The sequence below is a fragment of the Musca vetustissima genome, unplaced genomic scaffold, assembly GCF_032173495.1.
Source record: "Musca vetustissima isolate MV318-11 ecotype Yass unplaced genomic scaffold, APGP_CSIRO_Mvet_v1 utg102711, whole genome shotgun sequence".
Lineage (NCBI taxonomy): Eukaryota > Metazoa > Arthropoda > Insecta > Diptera > Muscidae > Musca > Musca vetustissima.
Window position 1 is genome coordinate 1 of NW_026888944.1, and position 19,747 is coordinate 19,747.

The 19,747-nt window shown below is 34.1% G+C and overlaps 1 protein-coding gene across 1 annotated transcript in view; it reads right to left on the minus strand.

The window, feature by feature from the left end:
* Positions 1–1,850: 1,850 nt before the first annotated feature.
* The window catches only part of LOC133336745 (serine/threonine-protein kinase par-1-like), a gene marked incomplete at its 3' end in the record, with an annotated part of 41,864 nt that continues 23,967 nt past the window's right edge, over positions 1,851–19,747 (minus strand). Inside the window, exons 2-7 of the mRNA XM_061545023.1 lie at positions 10,377–10,552; positions 10,104–10,303; positions 9,811–10,028; positions 9,139–9,736; positions 6,519–7,802; positions 1,851–2,651 (exon numbers count right to left, since the gene is read on the minus strand). Coding sequence (XP_061401007.1) covers positions 1,851–2,651; positions 6,519–7,802; positions 9,139–9,736; positions 9,811–10,028; positions 10,104–10,303; positions 10,377–10,525 — 3,250 coding nt within the window. The remainder of the gene's footprint in view (positions 2,652–6,518; positions 7,803–9,138; positions 9,737–9,810; positions 10,029–10,103; positions 10,304–10,376; positions 10,553–19,747) is intronic.

The window sequence follows — 19,747 nt, forward strand, 5'->3', positions numbered from 1 at the left end:
TATAAAACCAATATCAGGCGAATGGAATGTCGGATTTGAACCAGATTTTGCACAACCTATTATCTTTACTAAGCATAGATCAAGTCCGAAGATCAACATTAAATCCGAAACCTCCTAAAACGAATAATAAAACCTGTGTGTAACTCCGAAGATTTCCGCAAACCATAGGCTGAGGGTATATATTTGTCGGCAACACTGACTGACTCTTTTGTACTTCTTTTTAATCTAGTCTAATAAATGTTAATGTAGCCTCTCTGTTACGGTAGCATATAGGTGGTTTTGAATAGTGATTTACCCTCCTATATGCTATATGGTTATTTGTAAGTAAAATTAAACCTTTTCTTGAAGGAGGTCTTCCACTCGACACCACCTATATAAACATCACCTATATAAATGTACCATTTTAGATATTTTCATGGTTCTAAACGTCTTTTTCAACCGTTGCGGGGTTAATTTCTCAATTATTTTCATTATGGGGTCATAGCCTCCATATAAATGTCATTCCGGGTTCTTGATGGGCAAAAACACTTCCTCGATAGTAATTTTCATGTTTTGGTATAGCCCCAATTATAAAGATCCCGATTGATATTAAAATTTTGTTAGTTGTAGCCAATTGATGTGGTTATATGTATTGGGGTTTCCCGAGGAAAATTTTTCCATTGTAGGTCCGTGCCCCACATATTTGTTTCTCCTTTTTTAATTTAATTGATTAGGTAAGACTTTTAATGTTCCTTTTAGTCATTTCAAGATCCCTAGACCAATAATTGTTAAGGTCCAATTGAAATGCGTTAGGAATTATACCTTATAAAAATGTATCGTTTTCGGTATCGCAAGTCGGAATCTATAACTCCCTATTGGACCATAAAAGCAATAGCGGAGACGATGATAACGTACAAATCTATGGTCAGTTATGTCATGTATGGCGATGTATTAGGTGCCAAGATAATAAGATTTGACACTATTCCAAATCACTCCACATCCCTACATTAATATATCAGAGGTGCTTGATATTCTTGTTGATCTTGGGGTTCGAGTTTGTATCTCTCGATCGATCTTTCTCTTTCGATTGTGAAGATCTCCCAAGTTGCACCTGCAGAGACAATTAAAACAATTGCAAAAATGATGAGATAAACTGTACTCTGTGATGCCGAGCACGCGTAAGATACCTTCGACTTAGTACATAAGTCGTACCAATGGGCGATCTTCGGCAAGTCTGAATACTGTGGAAGACTTAGAATACGTCTTAAAAATTTATCCGATAAAAAAATGAATTTAGCTAGGAATTTTTTAAGTAAATAAGTGGAGTATAAAGATACTTTGTACAAATACGAATATATTCATTAATCCTTTCATTTTTTAATTGGAAATACTTTAATTATATACGGATATGTTTAAAAATAAAACATTTCCTCTGTTCTAGTGAATTCTTTTGTTGGGGTATATTTCAAAAGTGTAGATTTCAGGCGTACAACAACATTGGAATGCCAAAACAATATAAACCGGTTAACTATAGCCGTATTGAAAACGCATTTATCACACAAAACCTTCCTCCAATAATTCAGGGAAAACGTATTAAAAATTAGGACTTCATTGAAATTGGTGGCATTTATACTACAATCAGCTTAATTCTTATAAAGATCAGGTTTAAGTATATAAAAAAACATCAACAACAACAGCAAGTAAATAAATACAAAATAAAGGTAACATAGGCTGGCTTGGTTCGAGGCTTGTTTGTTTCGACTGATTGGTGTTATTATTTAGAAATCTAACAAAAACGAAAGGCAACGAACGAACAAACTAACGACTGAGAAGTGTGTGCGTGTGTGTGACAAAGGACGTCTAAAACTTACTTTTCCACAATGGCGTCGAGGAAGAAGAAGATGCATTGTAAAACGGTTTTGGCGTACTGTTTGTGTTTATGGCATTCGAGGTGATTGTGGAGGTGGTGGTCGTGTTGTTGGTTTTATTGGAGACGGCTTTGGCATTTGGACTGATGGTGGCGTTGGTGGCGGTGGCTGTTTGTGGACCAAATGGCGTTGCCAACAGTGGATGGTGTTGTGGATAGGAGGACGACGGTAGTGCAAGTGGTTGTTGTGATGATGGTGATGTTGCATAGAATGGTGATGATGATGTTTGTTGGTGTGGTGTTGGTGCATGCATACTGTGTAGTGATTTCGTTTGTTGTTGTTGCTGCTGCGGATGATGATAATGTTCATTTCCAATTGGTGTGTTGGTCGCTACCGGTGGTGGAAAACTACCAATACCGCCAGCAGCTAAACGCCCCATTAATGTTTGCCGTGCAGCGGCGAGGGCGGCAGCATTTGCTGGCAGTGTTGTACTATGCTGTACTACAGCGGGTCTGTTACGCATTGTCATGGATTGTGTTGGTGGTGCGGCTGGTGCTGGAGATGGCGGTGTCATTGGTTCGTTATAACCCATTTTGTTACCTCCAAGTCCAACGAATCCTCCTCCTCGGTTTGTCATCATGGGATCATTACCGGTAAATGATTTACCGGCGGCATTACTACTACCGCCATATCCTAAATAACTTCCACTGTTGGCACGCATTTGATCATAGCCCCCGCCGCCGTTGCCGAAATACGATGAAGAACATGCTAATGGCTGTGTTGACTGTGGCCTGTGACGTAAAACTAAAATATACAGATGATGATACCAAAGAAGAAGATGATGAGATGAGAAGATATTATTTGCTAAGAGATGTTGTTAATACACAAACAAACAAGAAGAACACATAGAATGCTCACATATAGAGATATATATGAGATATTTTTTGTTTTGTTTCTTTTTTATATATATATCTATAGAATATAATATGAATGTGAAAAAAGGGACTAATAAAATAATACACACAATATCTTATACACCATTATCTTCTATAACGTAGGTATATCTATTACAATTAGGGTACTACGGAGATTGTAGGTATTAAATATATGTAGTTGGGTATATACGTATAGAAAACAACATTGTTTTGCCTCTGAGCTATTAACGTAGTAGTTAGGACCATAACTAACTTTTTGAAAAACAACAATAAGAAAAAAATTTATATATAAAAAGTGAAATAAATAGAATAGAACATAATATCAAAAATGTTGGCACACAATGGCCAATACACGTTCATTCCGTACAGTATAAAGGGGGGTGTTGTGTTTGTGATTAGCATGAAATATATACACGACAAATGATGGATAGGTGGTATGTATGGATGGATGGATAAGAGAATATACAATTAACAAAAATAAAATGAATGCCTTTATTTTGATTTACTTTTGGGATTGCGAAATTCGCTTTGGGGTAAAAAAAAATTTTGAGAAGTAAAAAAATATATTCCATGGCGAAAATTGGAGGAGAGATTACTAAATACAATTATTGGAATGACAAAAATGTTCCTGAGTTCCCTTTCGGTTGGAAAACTCTACTAATACCTGAAAATATCTAATTAAAATATACTTCATTATAAAAAACAATTTTTATAAATCCACACCAAAAAAAAAAATCACGCCTATTGAGGTTCTTTAAAAAGTATCCGACAAATGATAAATTTTTTAATAAAAAGGGTGTGCTAATGAAAGGCCTTAAAATATATATTTTTTAAAATTCACCTTCCAAAAAATGTTAGAATTTATTATTTAAAACTTGTCGTCCATTGTTCTTACAAATCCACCTTCATACTACTAAAAATATTTAAAAAGAATTAAAAAAGCGTTAAGTTCGTCTGGGCCGAACTTTGGATACCCTCCACAATAGGTATACTGATTGTTACATGATATGAAAAAAAAACTATTTTTATATAACCAGTAAGGAAAGTAGTAAAGTCAGACTGGGCATACTATATGATACCCTTCGCCACTTTGGGTATATTTTGGTCTCCTAACAGACGTCGCATTTTCGAAATATACGAAATATATATAAGAACTTTGGTGCACCATTTCAATTAAGGGAAGATTCGAAGGTAGATTCGAACTAAATCAAAAAAATGTTGACACCGAGAAGGGTGGGGGGTTCCCTTAAATCGAACGAAAATATATATGGGAACTATATCTCAATCTTAACCGATTTTCACGAAACTTCACGTACGTCATTTTAGGCCTAATTCAATACGCTATGCCAAATTTCGTGCAAATCGAATGACAAATCGGTTGATAAATGCGACCTGTACTTTGTTTACAATGTAACATCAACAGACGGACGGACGGACGGACGGACATGCATAAATCCACTCAGAAATTGATTCTATGCATATTCTCAAAAGGTGAAATACGACTACAAAATTCCAAATTACAGCGAAACGCGCTAAAACCCTCAAAATACTGAAGTTTTGGGGTTGCCGTTACATGGGGCTATCCGAAAATGGTGGACCTATCTTTATAATTTTTATTAGAGAAATTTGGTACCCAATAATAACGCAATGTGGCAGATTTCAGTGAATTCGATTGAAAAACGCACTCAGGAACTCCAAAACACCAACAATTGGGAGTACCCTTATATGGGGGCCAGAAAGAGTCTACCGATATTTATAATTTTTAGTAGAGAAATTGGGTATACTATAGGAGCGCAATATACCAAATTACAGTGAATTTCTTTTGGAAAAATGCACCCGAAAAAATTACTTTTATTATAGGGAGAGATTTGCTACCTAATAAGAACCCAATGTACCAAATTAAAGTGAATTCTGTTGAAAAACGAACTCAAAAAATCCCAAAATACCGAAAATTGGAATTGTATTAAAAAAATTCAAAATTTTTACACTTTGTAGGGGGGGAGATACCACAAAGAGTGGACCGAGGAGTCCCATCTTCGAACATGATCTAGGTTTCGTAAAAGCATTACGATTAGCAAAATACGGATGAAATTGGATATTCCATTCGTTTTATATTGAATTTAGAAATTTTTAAATTTTATTGACACTTTGTGGGGGAGATACTAGAAGGAGTGGATCGATGGATCCCATCTTCGAACATGATTTAGGGTTGGTAAAAATATTACAATGTGTAAAGTTTGGGTCAAATCGGACATTCCTTTCGTTTAATATTGAATTTATATTCAATTTAACATTTTGACCCTTTGTGGGGGGGTACTATACGAAGTGGACCAATAGCTCCCATCTTTGGACTTGATCTAGGCTTGGTAAAGGTAATATGTTGTACAAAGATTGGTTGAAATCGGACATTCCATTCGCTTCATATTGTATTTATAAATGTTGAAAATTTGGACCCCTTTGTGGGGGAGGTACTATAAGAAGTGGACCAATTGGTCCCATCTTCGGACTTCATTTAGGCTCGGTAAAGATAATAGGTTGTACAAAGTTTGCTTCAAATCAGAAATTCCATTCGCCTGATATTGGATTTATAAAAATTTTACATATAAGGTTTGGTTCAATAGGTCCCACCTTCGGACTTCATCTAGGTTTGTTAAAGATAATGGGTCGTACAAAGTTTGGTTTAAATCGGGTAGTCGGGTCGCATGATATTATAACCCGAATTTTTTGCACAATTTGGACCATTTTGTGGGGGATGTACCAGAAGGATTCGACCGATTGGTTTCATGTTCAGGCATGATCTTGGTTTGGTAATAATATTACGATGTGTAATGTTTAGATCAAATCGAACACTTCATTCGTTTCATATTCAAGTAACAATCTTCAAAAATTTTGATCAAAATTTTCTAAAATATTGATTGACAATTTTTGCCTTATAAAAGTGATTAGCCTTATTAGCCATCTTCTAATTTGTTAAAAAGAAAAAAGGTGACTGACAAACGTTCTAAATTTGAATAAAATAGGTTACTCCCTTCGAGAGTTATCGAGTGTAAGAGCCAGCCAGACAGGCGGACATTTATAAATCGACTAAGACATACTTTCTATAGAAAAAAGTCTTTTTTCTAAAGAAACTCTGCCGAAGGTATTCTATGTATACAATCTGTCGATAATAGTACTCCAGACGGTGTTCTATATATAGAAAAAATATTAATATTTTGAAGACTTGCAGCTGGCAACCTGCAAGTCTTCAGATGGTTTATGTCTATAGAAGAGCTGAAAAGGATATTATATCTATTAAAGACCTGAAGAAGTTATTTTGTCTATGGAATACCTAGGTAAAGTATTACGCCTCCAGATTAACAAGCCAACAAGTGCTTAATATTTGCTGATGACACTTATGAATACATAGTGAGTCATACCCCTGCCATCATCCATGGCATGTCTAGACAAAATAGAATATAGTTGGCTCAACTATGTTCAGAATCTTGGTATTTTATAAATTAATTTGAAATATTTTATACTAAAAATTTGGAGTCAATCCCTTTGAGGCTTATTTGAATTATTTAATTAATAATTATCCACCCATTTTGCCATGGAATATTTTTCACACACAAAAATCACATTGTAGGAAGAGCATTATACTAAACTAACAATCGGTTTGGTTGGATAAGGGAAGGTAGAGGTATTCAAATTGTAAACATAAAATAAAATAAAAATTACATCACTTCGCATAACTTACCTGGCTGTATAGCATTTCCAATGATGGTACGAGCATTCTTTAATTTTTGTTCACGTTCTACAGCCGGTTGTTGCGGCATACCAATTTGTTGCGTTTCATAAACACCACCAACACCGGGCGTTTCGGGTTTGGCACATAAATTATTAAGTTCTTTGGATGATTCCGATTGGGCTTGACGTATTAAGGCTATTGAATTTTCCATAGATTTACGGGCATCTTCCAGCGAAAATGATGATACGGAAGCCTTTGAATCGCTTGCCTCTACATTTGATGTATTATCATTGGCTTCTGTTAGCTCTTCATTTTGTGCGGCATTTTCAGCTTCAGCAGCTGCTGCAGCAGCGGCTGCCGCTGCAACTTCTTCCAGAGCACGACGTTCACCAGCTGTTAACTGTTGACCCGGAACGGTGGCCGGAGTTGAGGCCTTACGTTCATATTCTTTTTTATAATTGCCCACACTGACACCGGGTATAACCATTTTTTTGGGTTTATCTGCAGCAGCCTGGCCGGCATTCATTGCTTGGAATTTTTCTGCAGTCTCCATAATGCGTGATTTTCGACGTTCATTGTTGAACTTATTGAGTGGAGATTCATCCTGTAAACTGCATTTACGCACAAATGGTTTGGTGGTGGCTGCGGCGGATTCTGTTGCAGTTTTCGTTTTTGTAGTCTCTGAGGCTTTGGCACTTTCGTCGGCATCAATTTTACCAATGACATTAACCAAATCGGCGGTCTTGTGTTTATTGACAAATTTCTTAATGACTTTGGTGGCACCTTTAGTCTTATCGGGATCTTCTTCAGCACTGGTGGCGGCGTTAGCGTCCAATTTTGTGCTAGTCAACTGGCGAACTAGTTCTTTTTCGGGAGAGAACCGTTCAGCTGGCATGTTGGTGGCGGCGGTGCTGGGTGTTGGTTCCTGTATTAACTGTTCACATATGTCACCAACTGCCTGGATATCCTTGACGGAGAAATTGCGTGAGGCATTACTTTTAATACCAGCCGCGGAGGGTGGTAAAGGCTCGTCAGCCGCAGCAGAAGTGGTTTCCTCGGTTTCCATTGGTGTAGGTTCTTCTTCTACAATGGTGGAGGTGGCTGTTGTCTGTTCGGCCCCACCAACACCAGCTAAGGTATGGGTACTGCCGGGCTTCTCCTTTTTCTTCAGAGCAACACCGGTGGCATTTTCTGTTGAAACGGTATTCTCAAGTTTACGTTTTGTCTGTATTGGACTTTGTGCAGGTGTAATGGTACGTGTAGGAGATGGCATAAGCGCTGCCTCACCACCGGCTAAAAGAGTGGGCAAATAAAAATACGGGGGTCAAATGAGAGAGAGCGTTATGTTAAAATGTGAGTTCGTGAAGTTTAGTTCACTTAAATGTGTTGAGGGTGAGGTGGACGATAACAGATATATAATTGTTTTTGTTCGTAATTAATTAAAGTAGTTACACGGGGAGAGGAGCGGAGGTGGGGGGAAATGAAATAAGGAGTGGATAATTCAAGGACATAGGGTTTGGTTTACGAGAGAGGTTAGGCATTGGTGTTTATTTTTTTGGAGGGTGGAGGGTGTGTGTTTTGGAATTTAGAAACAAAAAATAATAATAACAACATCAAAACCAAATTTAGAGAAATAGTCAATTTGAAGTACAATTTGTATGACAATAACAAAAAAAGAAGAAAACAACAATAACAAGAATAGTTTGATAATTTACAACAAGGGGAGGTATGGAAAGATAATTTTCTCTTTAAAATTTTCAGATATAAATCGTAAATGGGTTTAAAGATTTGAAATATAGGGGAAGACTCGAAGTGGCTCCAAATATTAATATTCCTAAAGTTGAAGCAATCCTCTTTAGCATGCAATATAGACCTACCTCGACCTTCACATTCTCAATATCGATTGGGACCCTAACAAGAGGACTTGTTTAATACTAGGACTGCTATTTAAATTATTCCGGGTTTTATTAATTTTTTGTATATCTATTGAGACCCTAGCAAAGAGACTATTAAATGTTGATATTATTCTAAATTTTTTCTTAGAAGTACCATTCCTTGATGGGAAAATGAGGCAAGGACCTTGAAAACACCTAAAATAGGACGGAGGATTCATATGGGGTTTTGTATGTCAAAGTGGAACCTTATATGTCAGCTAAAAAGTATTTTACCGTAAAATAACTCCGAATGGCAAATTCCAACCATTTCGATGGGAAAAGGGTGGGGGGTTAAACCCACCAAGTATTGAAACTGGGAAGGTATGGCTATATGAAGGTAATACCAAATAGGGCGGAAATATATCAATCTGATTGCATCTAAAGTTGAAAAATCGAATATGAAGCATCTAGTAAATATGGGGGCCTGATATGGACCATATATATTATACTGAACCCTTTTTTTAATTTGTATATTAACCTAATTTCATATAAAGTTGGAGGGTATGATAAACCAACCTTTTTATGATTTAAATTCTGAAAATGTCGTACAGAGAGAGATTTGACTTATTGCACTGCAAATCAACCATTTTACGATTTAACATCTGAAAATGTCGTACATAGAGAGAGTTTGGACCTACTGTACTACAAAACAATCGTTTAAAGTACAACAAAAAACAAATTCTCCAACAACTTACCAGCTACCATATCCAATATTCTACGTTCCGCTTCCGTAGTTGTTGTGGGTGGTCCAATTTCACGTATTGAACCCACCGAATGACTTCGGGGTATGGCACCACCTTTAGCACCAACAGCTGCATCAGCTGCCGAAGGAACTACCAATTGTTCGGCCGTAACAGCTGCCGGTGTCAACGATAACAGCACATCTAAACGTACGGGTGTTTGATTGGCCAAATCTTCGGCCAATTCTAAGCACGAAACATTATCGTTTTCATTTACCCACCAATGTGAGCAAATTTGTTCAATATTGGCACGTTTGCGGGGACATACAGTTAACATTTCACGTATCAGTGATGAGGCACGCGAAGGCTTCTTTGGTTCATAATAATCGCCTTGGCTAATTTGTTTGACAAGTCTTTTGAAATTGGAACCATCGAATGGCATAGAACCATAGACTAGAGTATATAGCAGTACACCCAGAGACCAGCAATCTACCTCAGGGCCGTGATAGGGTGTACCTTCGACAATTTCCGGCGAAGCATAGAGGGGTGAGCCACAAAATGTGGCCAGCAAACGTTGATCGTCAAAGACATTTGACAAACCAAAATCGGCAATCTGAAAAGGGAACAAAACAAAAACAATTAATTCTTTATTCTAGTGAAGAAATTCGAAGAGATGGAATTACTAACCTTTGCATTGCCATGTTCATCTAATAAAATATTTTCTAATTTCAAATCTCGATGGCAAATTTTATGCTTGTGACAATAATAAACAGCGGTGGCCACTTGGCGAAATATTCGTCGGGCCTCCTCCTCGCTTAGCACCTTGCGTTCCGACAAATAATCATAAAGTTCACCGCCAGCGGCGAATTCCATTACCAGAACCATTTTTTCACGATTTTCAAATACTGGAAAATAACAAAAAACAACAATAACATTAATAAAAATAAATTAAATCTCCTAATAGGAAGCTCGACACTCACCTTCATAAATATGTATTATATTTGGATGCTGTACAGAACTCATAATCTGTACCTCTCTTCGTATTCTTACTAAATCCGATTCAGCTTCTATTTTACATTTCTTAATGGTTTTAATAGCAACCTCTTGTCCAGTCTCTTTGTTAATACCCAATTGCACCTTGCCATAGGTACCCTGACCTAATTTCTTAATTATATCAAATCTGAAATAAAAGAAAGAAGCGGAAATTAGTTTTGTCTCCCTAAAAATGGGTAAGTAATATTTATGGCACTTACCTCTGTCTCAGTTTTTTTCTGTGATTATTCATTTTCACATCGCCCGTATTGGCAATGCCGCTCATTATATTGTCGATTTTATCTTGTGGAATTCCCGAAGGATGGGGCACACTATTTGTGCCCCCTGTATCTTGATTACCTATAACCATTTTTGTGCTGCTTAACTAATGCTGAAACTGCAAAACAATAAGTAAAAATATATGTTAGATTATATTGATGTAAAGGATTTTATAGTGATATTATGACAAAAATTAGAATTGTGTTGCTTTTTTGAAATTGAAATACTTAACAATCAGAAAAATATTCCAGAATAGATTAGGCAGAGTTCCATAGTATTATACATGGTCTGATAAACAAATGTTTTAAAAGTAAGCATCGATGTTTGAGCTGGTGCGTCTCGTCGTCCAAGGCATTGAGATTCATTCCCAACGATCAAACACTTTTTTATAGTCTCTGAAAATTGTTTGTATTTTCACAATTTTTCAATATTCTCATACGCCTATGCTTTTTTGACTTTTTAATACCCTCAGCCTAATGGCTAATGAGGGCATATACACTTTCCTACGACAAATATGTGCCTCATCGAAATATTGATTTTAGACCCCATGTTTGTTTGGACCAAATCAGTTTCAGACAATTTAGAGTTAATTTACAAATGTCCGTCTCTCCGGCTGGCTTGTGTGCACGATAACTGTCGAAGGTAGGAACCGATTTCATCCAAATTTTGAGTTCGAATATTTCGATTCACTTTTTCTGGTATCATACACACAAAATGGTCAACATGTTTTTTAAATTTTTATAAATGTAATATAAAGCGATTTGATCCAAACTTTTCAAATCGTAATACTTTTACCAAACCTTGATTGTGTTCAAAGATGTGACCCGTCGGCCTACTACTTGTGGTATCTCACCCATAAAGTGTCGACATTCTGATAATTTGTTCATTCAATACAAGCCATGCAATATCCGATTTGATCCAAACTTTACGCATCGTAATACTTTAACCGAACCTAGATTATGTCCGAAGATTGGAACCATTAGATCACTCCATTTGGCTCCTCTCCCACTAATTGAAACTATTTTGAAATTTTATAATACAATATCAAGCGAATGGGATGTTCGATTTCATCCAAACTTTCCACATCATAATGATTTAACCTTAAATAGAACATGTTCGAAGATGGGACCCTTCTGGTACCTTCCCCCCGAAGTGTCAACAATTTTAAAAATTCGTCCATTCAATAAAATGTAAATACAATGTCCGGTTTACCCAAACTTTGCGCATCATAATACTTTTTTCCGAACCTAGATTATGTTCGAAGATGGGACCCATCAATCTACACCTTCTGTTATCTTCCCCAAACATTCAAACATATATTTCTATATATCCACAGATGCTCAACTATATGATAAAAATAAATTATAAGCCGAGTTTGTATTAATTACCTAGACTTCCGCAAACCATATCTGTAGGCACCGATTGCCAATATTGTACTTGTTTATAATCTAGTATATTTAAAAGAAATATATTAAGTAAATATGGTGATCACGCAATCACCAAAATATCAAGAAAATTAGAAAAATATTTATTACACTAGAGGGCGGTGTTCGTGATTATGATCCATAATGACAAATACAATGACATTGAAAATAAGCAATAATAGTTCAGTTTTCTTATATCGGCAAATAGATGCTTCGGAATTGTTTGGCAGTTAAATGAGGTTAGTGTAGTCCCAAAATCGTAGATTTAAAAAGTGCTTTAAAATTTTACAATAGTAATTTATAGAAGAGCATTGCAATTGCATTACATTTTCGCATTCTTGATTTAAGATTTTCCAAAAGCAGTAATTTAAAAATGAACCCAGAAATGGATTTTCTTTATTAAAACTCCAACGTTTTTTACGATTTCGTAAATTATACACTTTTAGGGCACTATTATAATATATGCAATCGATTTTTACGTGCACAACATTTTTAACTATTAGATTTTTTTAAATAATTAACTGGGCAAAAATATGTAGCGAGTATCGAAATATTGGTTCTAGACCCAGAAGTATCGATCTAGACATGTGTGTCTGTCCATTATAATTTTTAAAAAAAGTACAGACCACAGTCCGGTCAAAGACGATACCTTTTCAGAGGTGATCGGATGATATTTAACGAATCAAATGAACCAATAACTTATTTTTTCTGATCACTCTGGAGACCACAATTGTGAAATGAAATGAAATCATGATACTTTTGTTTTTATGTTTATTTCGTAATTAACGAGAATTCTCTCTTTTCGTTGGATGCATGTTTTCCGATCACTGGAACGCCCGATTCCAAAAATTCCAACGGCATTCGAATAGGATTATTAACTTTGCAGATTTAATAAAATGGGGCACATATGATATTAGTTTTTTGGAAAATCCCTTATTTTCGACCACAAACCAAGCTAGAAAAATGAAGATCTTGTCCGATTATATTCATGTACGTACAGAATAACGAGTTACAATTTGGAACGGGTTGGATTATTAGTGAATTAGTGTTGGTTCGAATTAAATAGAAAACCTAAATTGCATTTTTTGAAACCGAAAAAGGGGGCCGTAAATTGTAGTTTTCAATTTATATATCTTATATTTTGGAAAGGATTGGATTATTAGTTTTTGATTTATCGTGCATAGGTTCGAATTAAGTAGAAAACCAATAACATTTTTTAAAACCGAAAATGTGAAGCGTATGCGTTTCCTTAACGCATACGCTTCACCCCACAACGGAACTGTCGTATGTTGTAGTTTTCAGTTTGTATGTAAATAAATACATTTGGCAATATTATTTTTCTTCGTGTAAAATTTGAGTTTTTCTGTTAAAAAAAAAGTTTTTTGAATTGATTGCCTTTTATTGTCGTTGAGAATATTCTAAAATGGGAATTTTATACAATTTTTCTATAATTTAGTCTATGTCGATCTGTAAGAACTCAAATTTTTATATACATTAAGGAAAAATATATAAGAACTTCCATTTTTAAATGTATATCGAACACTCATAGTAATTTCGTTATATCTTTTGAATGAGTTTAGCTTTTTAAATTCTTTTTCAAAGGAATTTAATTTCGGCGTTTCCCAGCCCCTCTACGCAAACACCTCGCGTTTTCTTTGGTATAAAGTGATTAAAACAATGATTATTGTCCGTTATTAACTGTTAATTTTTTTCAATTATATAAGCAATATTCAAGTGTTTAAGCACATTTTGAAACATTATTTTACGATAGTTTTTATATCATTGATGACACTGAAAAGTAATAAATCATTTCAATTTGATTATAGAAAAAAGTAAGAATAATTTGAGAATAAAGGACAATAAGCATTGTTGTAATCACACGATGCCAAAGGAAAACCGATGTAGTTACGGACGTATCGCGTCCTGATGGTCTTATACTCTCTTGGGTCACAAAAAATTGCAGAGGAACTGGGAAACACCTAAATTGGATTCATATAAAAAAATCCAATTACGGATCTACGTATGTAATAGCTATAAAAAATATATAGCGATTGTATATTGAAAATATTTATAATTTTTTCAACACTTATAAATAAAAACATCTCAGGAATTATTCTTTAAAATTTTATAGAAATATCTCTATTATTGAAAATTCTACATCATTTTTAATTAAGAATAGGTACGATTGTATTGTTTTTTATTTATTGTTTTTTATTTATTATTAAAAAACTAATAACCCAATCGATTCCAAATTTTGGGACGTTATTCTGTGAGTGTGTAGCTATCATATGAAATAGGATAATACCAATCGGTGGAGATCATCTTTATTTTTTAACTTAGTTTGTGATCCAAAATAGGCGATTTTCCAAAAATATTTTTTCAAAGGTCCGCCATTTTGTTTATTTTTGACCGATGTCGTTCCCTTAATAATACCTAAAAATTCGTAAATGTTGTTCAAAAACAATCCGTTTGCAATACATCAAAATGACTGTAATTTTGAATTCTGGGCTATTGCTAGTAAAAACATTTTTCATCGAAATTTTTCGATTTATGGTTTGATACAGCCCGCATATAAACATTTTTTATCATCCCAGAACCTTAGATTTCAACAAAAATGTATATTCATAGATTAAATCTTATCGAGACAGAAATGCACGTTCATTTCGAAATCGATTCAAAATTGTCTGAATTTTTGTTCCAAACAGACTTGAGGTATAATGGCGACATTTCCATTAGGCAATATATGCCTTTTTGTTTTTATAATTCTTTGAAGTGAAATTACATTTTCTAAGGTGTTGTAAATTGTGGTTATAAAATATAAATATGAAAAAATAAACAGTATAGTAAGTGATATGTGTTGTTTCTTTATTTCAGAAGCTTTCCTATGTCAGAGATCAAATTGAAAGAATTACGCCAAAACAATTGAGAATTATTTCAAAGTTCACAGGACCAGACACTTCAAAACAATGTCCCACAATAAAAAGGGACATTGCTTGTTGTTCACCAGAGACCCCATAAAGTATATATATATATATATATTCTCGATCAGGATGACATTCTATGTCGATTTATAGGTGTCCGTCTTTCAGTCACTCTTAGTACTCCTAGGATGTTTGATATTGAAATGAGATATATACACGTACACGTTTAGGTATAGCCCCCCCGTTTATAAACCGAATTGGCTGTAATTTGGTATTTTGAGTTCTCAGTGAATAACACATCTCTGTACTAAAAATTATTAATATTGACCCAGGGTAGACTCCATATAACGGCACCTCCACATATACGTTATTTTGCAGATTTGGGACACGTTCTTTCAACTAAATTGGCTGAAATTTAGTTAGGTTTTGGGATATTTAGGGTTGTTATTGTACTAAAAATGATTAATATTGGCTCAAGTTTCAGGCTAGCCCCCATATAACGGTACCCCCAATGTTCGGTATTTTTGAGATTTTGGACACGTTTTTCAATCAAATTGTTTATTTTGGGTTCTCATTGTATATCACATTATTGTACTAAGAAGTATTAATATTGAGTGTAGCCACCATATAACAGTACCCTCACATTTCTATCACTACCCAAATTGATCAGTAATGATCCACGTTTTGGTATAGCGCCATAGGCAATCATCTTTTTCTTACGTATTTTTCGGTATATTCAAAGTCCTCTCATAACATGAATTTTCTCCAGGAGCTCCTATTAATTTTATTTATTTTGAATGTCATACTATTAAATGTTCAGCCGGGCCGAACTTAACATCGTTTTAACTTGTTTATAAAAAAATGATTTGAGAATAAAACTATTGAAATTTTAGTTTCACCCATCCCATTGTAGATCCTAATAGGCACCATTTAATAATACCCATCCGACATTCGCTTACAATGTTGATGATCGAACCCTTCTTACATTCGCTTAGATTGTCGTCCGATTTCACACTCATATGACGGCCTAGGCCATCACTGTGTAATTGTAAGTTGACATTGTATATTGGCTTCGGGTGTATCGCATCTACAGTATAGGTGGTCTCAGTTAGAAGATGTATGTGCAAAAAATCGCCTGGGTTTTGAAGCGTGAATCTTGAACATTTGCATGGTCGATGTAAAGACAGCAAGTGACAAAAAATAGTTTTTGAAAATTCGTATTTTGAATTCATGGTTCCAGTTAAACGTAAATTGCCGAATATTTTAAAAATGTCCTCAATATTGTCTCTTGAATAAAAATTAAATCTAATGGGTTGGAAATTCATACAAAAACTACAAACAAATTTACATCGATACGTATAAAATGATCGGTAATGACCGTTCATCTAAGGTTAAAAAAGAGTGTATCGGATTTCGTACTAAAAAGTACTATCATTATACATTATGGCACTAAAAGTACCGCCATGAACATGAAAAGTGCTAAAGCTCGTAAATTCCTAATTAAATAATAAATTGAAAAATTACACTTTAGTAAAACGTGGACCTGATATATCATATTTTCTATACCGGACAATTTAGGTACCTAAGGCCATCACTTCACTCCTAAGTCACCATTTCACTCGCTTCCGTATTTTTCAAATCGAGCACCCTTTTTTTCAAATCCCAAAAGAATGATCACTGAGAAGAAAATTTTGCAAAATATAGAAATGATCTTCAAAACTGAGCTATATTATATATAAATTATACCACAAAAATTGTATCGAAATTTTGGAGGGTCTCTATAATCAATGTGTTATTTTTGAGAAAAATACATGATAAACAAAAAACGAACTTTCGAAAAATAAAAGTATAGGGTACTCTCAGATCACGCATTGAAGTCAATACCACTAGAGCTGATATACAAGTTATCCAGTAGGATCTTGTCCGAACATAGTGTCATTTTTATTTTTCATTTATTAAATGTTTAAGACCATAGAGTCCTGGATTTTTGAAAGTTGATTTATTCGTAATGAATTCAAACACTTGACACAATTATTCAATTCTCCATTATTTAATTATATGATTTAACCCACTTATAAAAATTTTATGAACAATTTATTTTATATATTAATAATATATACTCTTTGTTAATAACAATAAGATCACTGTATCACAACGAACAAAAAGATAATACAATTATTAAATCACTTAAGCGAATTTATGGACATATATTTTATTAATTTTTTTCAGGTCACTGTTTTTTTCTTCCATCTTTTGTGGTTATAAATTTTTATGAAATGTTATTTTTTTTAATTATTGCCCCCTATATGGGACAAAGATGCAGTAGCAGCCGGTCAGTTCGATCATCATTTAGCAGGAATGTTGAGATTTTTTCTCTCGCTTTTTTTTTTTTGAAAATCATATATATTTATATAAACATGCAATGATGATGTGCGTATATATGTATGTGTGTGTATCACTGATTTGGTGTGTGCGTGTATTTTTTTCGGGAGGATTTGAGTTCAATTACTTTTCGTAATATGTGAGAAGATGTGCACAGACAAAACAAAAAAAAGATATATCTGTCCAATTGTCCGGCTGTTGTTCGGAATTTTTGTCTACAAAATATACTGATGATGATGTTGTTGTTTTTTTTCTTTTAATTTTTTATATATAAATGTTGTGTACACACGGAAGGGAGGAATGCTATTTTTTCGGATGGGTTGGATTTTCTCGACGATCGACGATGGATGGGTGATGCTGTTGGCTTGCGTGTGGAACTTAATGTGTGTGTTTGCTGTTGTTGTTTTTTTAATGCATTACTCCAAACACCAGAACACTCAGCACACTACAACAATGAGTAAATATATATTTCAAACTTTATATTTTTTCATTTCTTTTACGATTTTTTTGAGTTTTCACTTTCTCCGCCACTTCTCTTCATTTGTGTAGTGAGGAGGAAAATCTTTCTTCCTTCTTTGTTAGTTTGGTTTATTTTTTCGGCATATTTTATTTCCTTTTGTTCTGTTTTTCTTTTGGATTTTATTTTCCTTTCTTTTTTGTTGTTATTGTGGCAATTTATAAATAGCTTTTAGCTAAACACGCAACAAGAATTTTTCAAAAAAAAATCGCTTTCTTTAAAAGAGCGATATTCGGACGAATTCAAAAAAAAAAGTAACGAGAAAAATATAACCGAAAAAATAAAATGAAAAACTACTATAAGGCAAGGAAAAAGAGAAGAAAATCTATTATAGATACACAATTTTTCCGAGAATTTCCGTGAATCTTTTTTTAAAGAGGGGTTTTGAAATGTTTTAAAATTTTATTTCAACAAAAAATGCAACACAAAAAAAAATATTTAAATAAAATAAAAATTACTTTTTATTGTTTCAATTCTCGTTGCGATGAAGATGACACTTTTTTCCAATTAGAAAATAATTTTCTTTTTCTTTTTAGAATTTTAAACAATAAAATTTATAAACGTTGGGGATGGATCTCTATTTTTTTCTTTTCAGTGATTTTCAATAATTTTTTTTTATATTTTTAATAAGTTATCATTTTGAGATTTCATGATTTCATTTCTTTCATCACTTTTCCAAATATTTTTATCTTTCCTCTTTTTCAATATTTTTTTTTAATTAAATTGCACTTAAAAAATTAATTAATTTTATAAAATTAAAATTTTTCTTCTATATAAAAAATTTTCTTCTTTTTAAAACCAACGAACTGAGTTAGAGAAGAAACGCGATCGATCGATGCAAACCGCGACCCAACGAACCGACAAACTAAATGAGTTTTATTTAAAATTTTTTTGATGAGAATAAAAATGTGCCGCAGCAATTCTACTTGTGCGTAAAGAAGAAAACCCCAAAACGAACGAATTGAAAGAAAATGTGAAAATCGACTGAATCTGAAAAACATTTCTTTTTGGGTTGGTATCTTCCTATCCTCATCATCATCATCTCATCGTCGAATCAGACGAAAATATCCTAAAAATAAATTAGAATGGGAGACGACGAAAAAGAGTCGCTGCTGCTCGTTCGTTGTTGTTGCTGCTGCTGGCACGAGCGCGAGAAACACACAAATCAGCAAAAATGTATTTCTTTTTCAGGGATGGGAATGCATCCATCGCAGCATCGGGCGCACTCACATAGCTTTTCCCCCAAAAAATTCCCCAAAAAGAAAACACAAATAAATGAGAAGGCAAACTGACAACGTTGTTGTCGTCGACAATGGCGATTAAGAAGAAAAACAACATTTAAGCAAAATCCGAAACTAAAAAAAGCAGCAACAAAAATAACAACAACAAAAAACTAAATAATGAACAACAGCCGCCACCAAAATACAAAACGAACTCACCAATTGACTGACACAGCTGACGCAGGAAATAATACAAAAATAAAGAGAAAGAGATCTTGACGGATTTCAAAATACTCTTGTTAGCTAAATTTTGATTTGAATACACAGAAGAAAAGATCGGAAAAATGTAGAATATAAGATTGTCAAAAAGGGTTTCCTTAAATCAGCAGAGATCTTTATAGGCACTCAGATTGGAAAACTTGGGGTCAAATTATGACAATCGGTACGATGTTTTTGAACTTACTATAACTACATTCGATATCGGCCAAATTTCGGACAAATTTTTCTGACCAATATGCCTGTAAGTTTGTGGCTTCTTTATAAATATATTTTTGACAGATGGATTATCGGTTACTCTCGAACAATCTATAACTTGTCTTGGACATTATTGTAGGTATGTTCGTATCAAAATGTATATTCGAATACAAACTCACTCGATATCGACTGTCATCATAGTTTGACTTCTGGTCTAAGAACTTTAACATATCGACCATTAAGCAGCGGGTCCTTTGTATGGTGGCTTTTCATAAATATAGACCTATTATTTATTTGTAGAAAATTTGTATTCAGTATGAGTCCCTATATGGCCACATACTGTCGATAAGGTTGATAAATGGAGCTTTAAAGGTT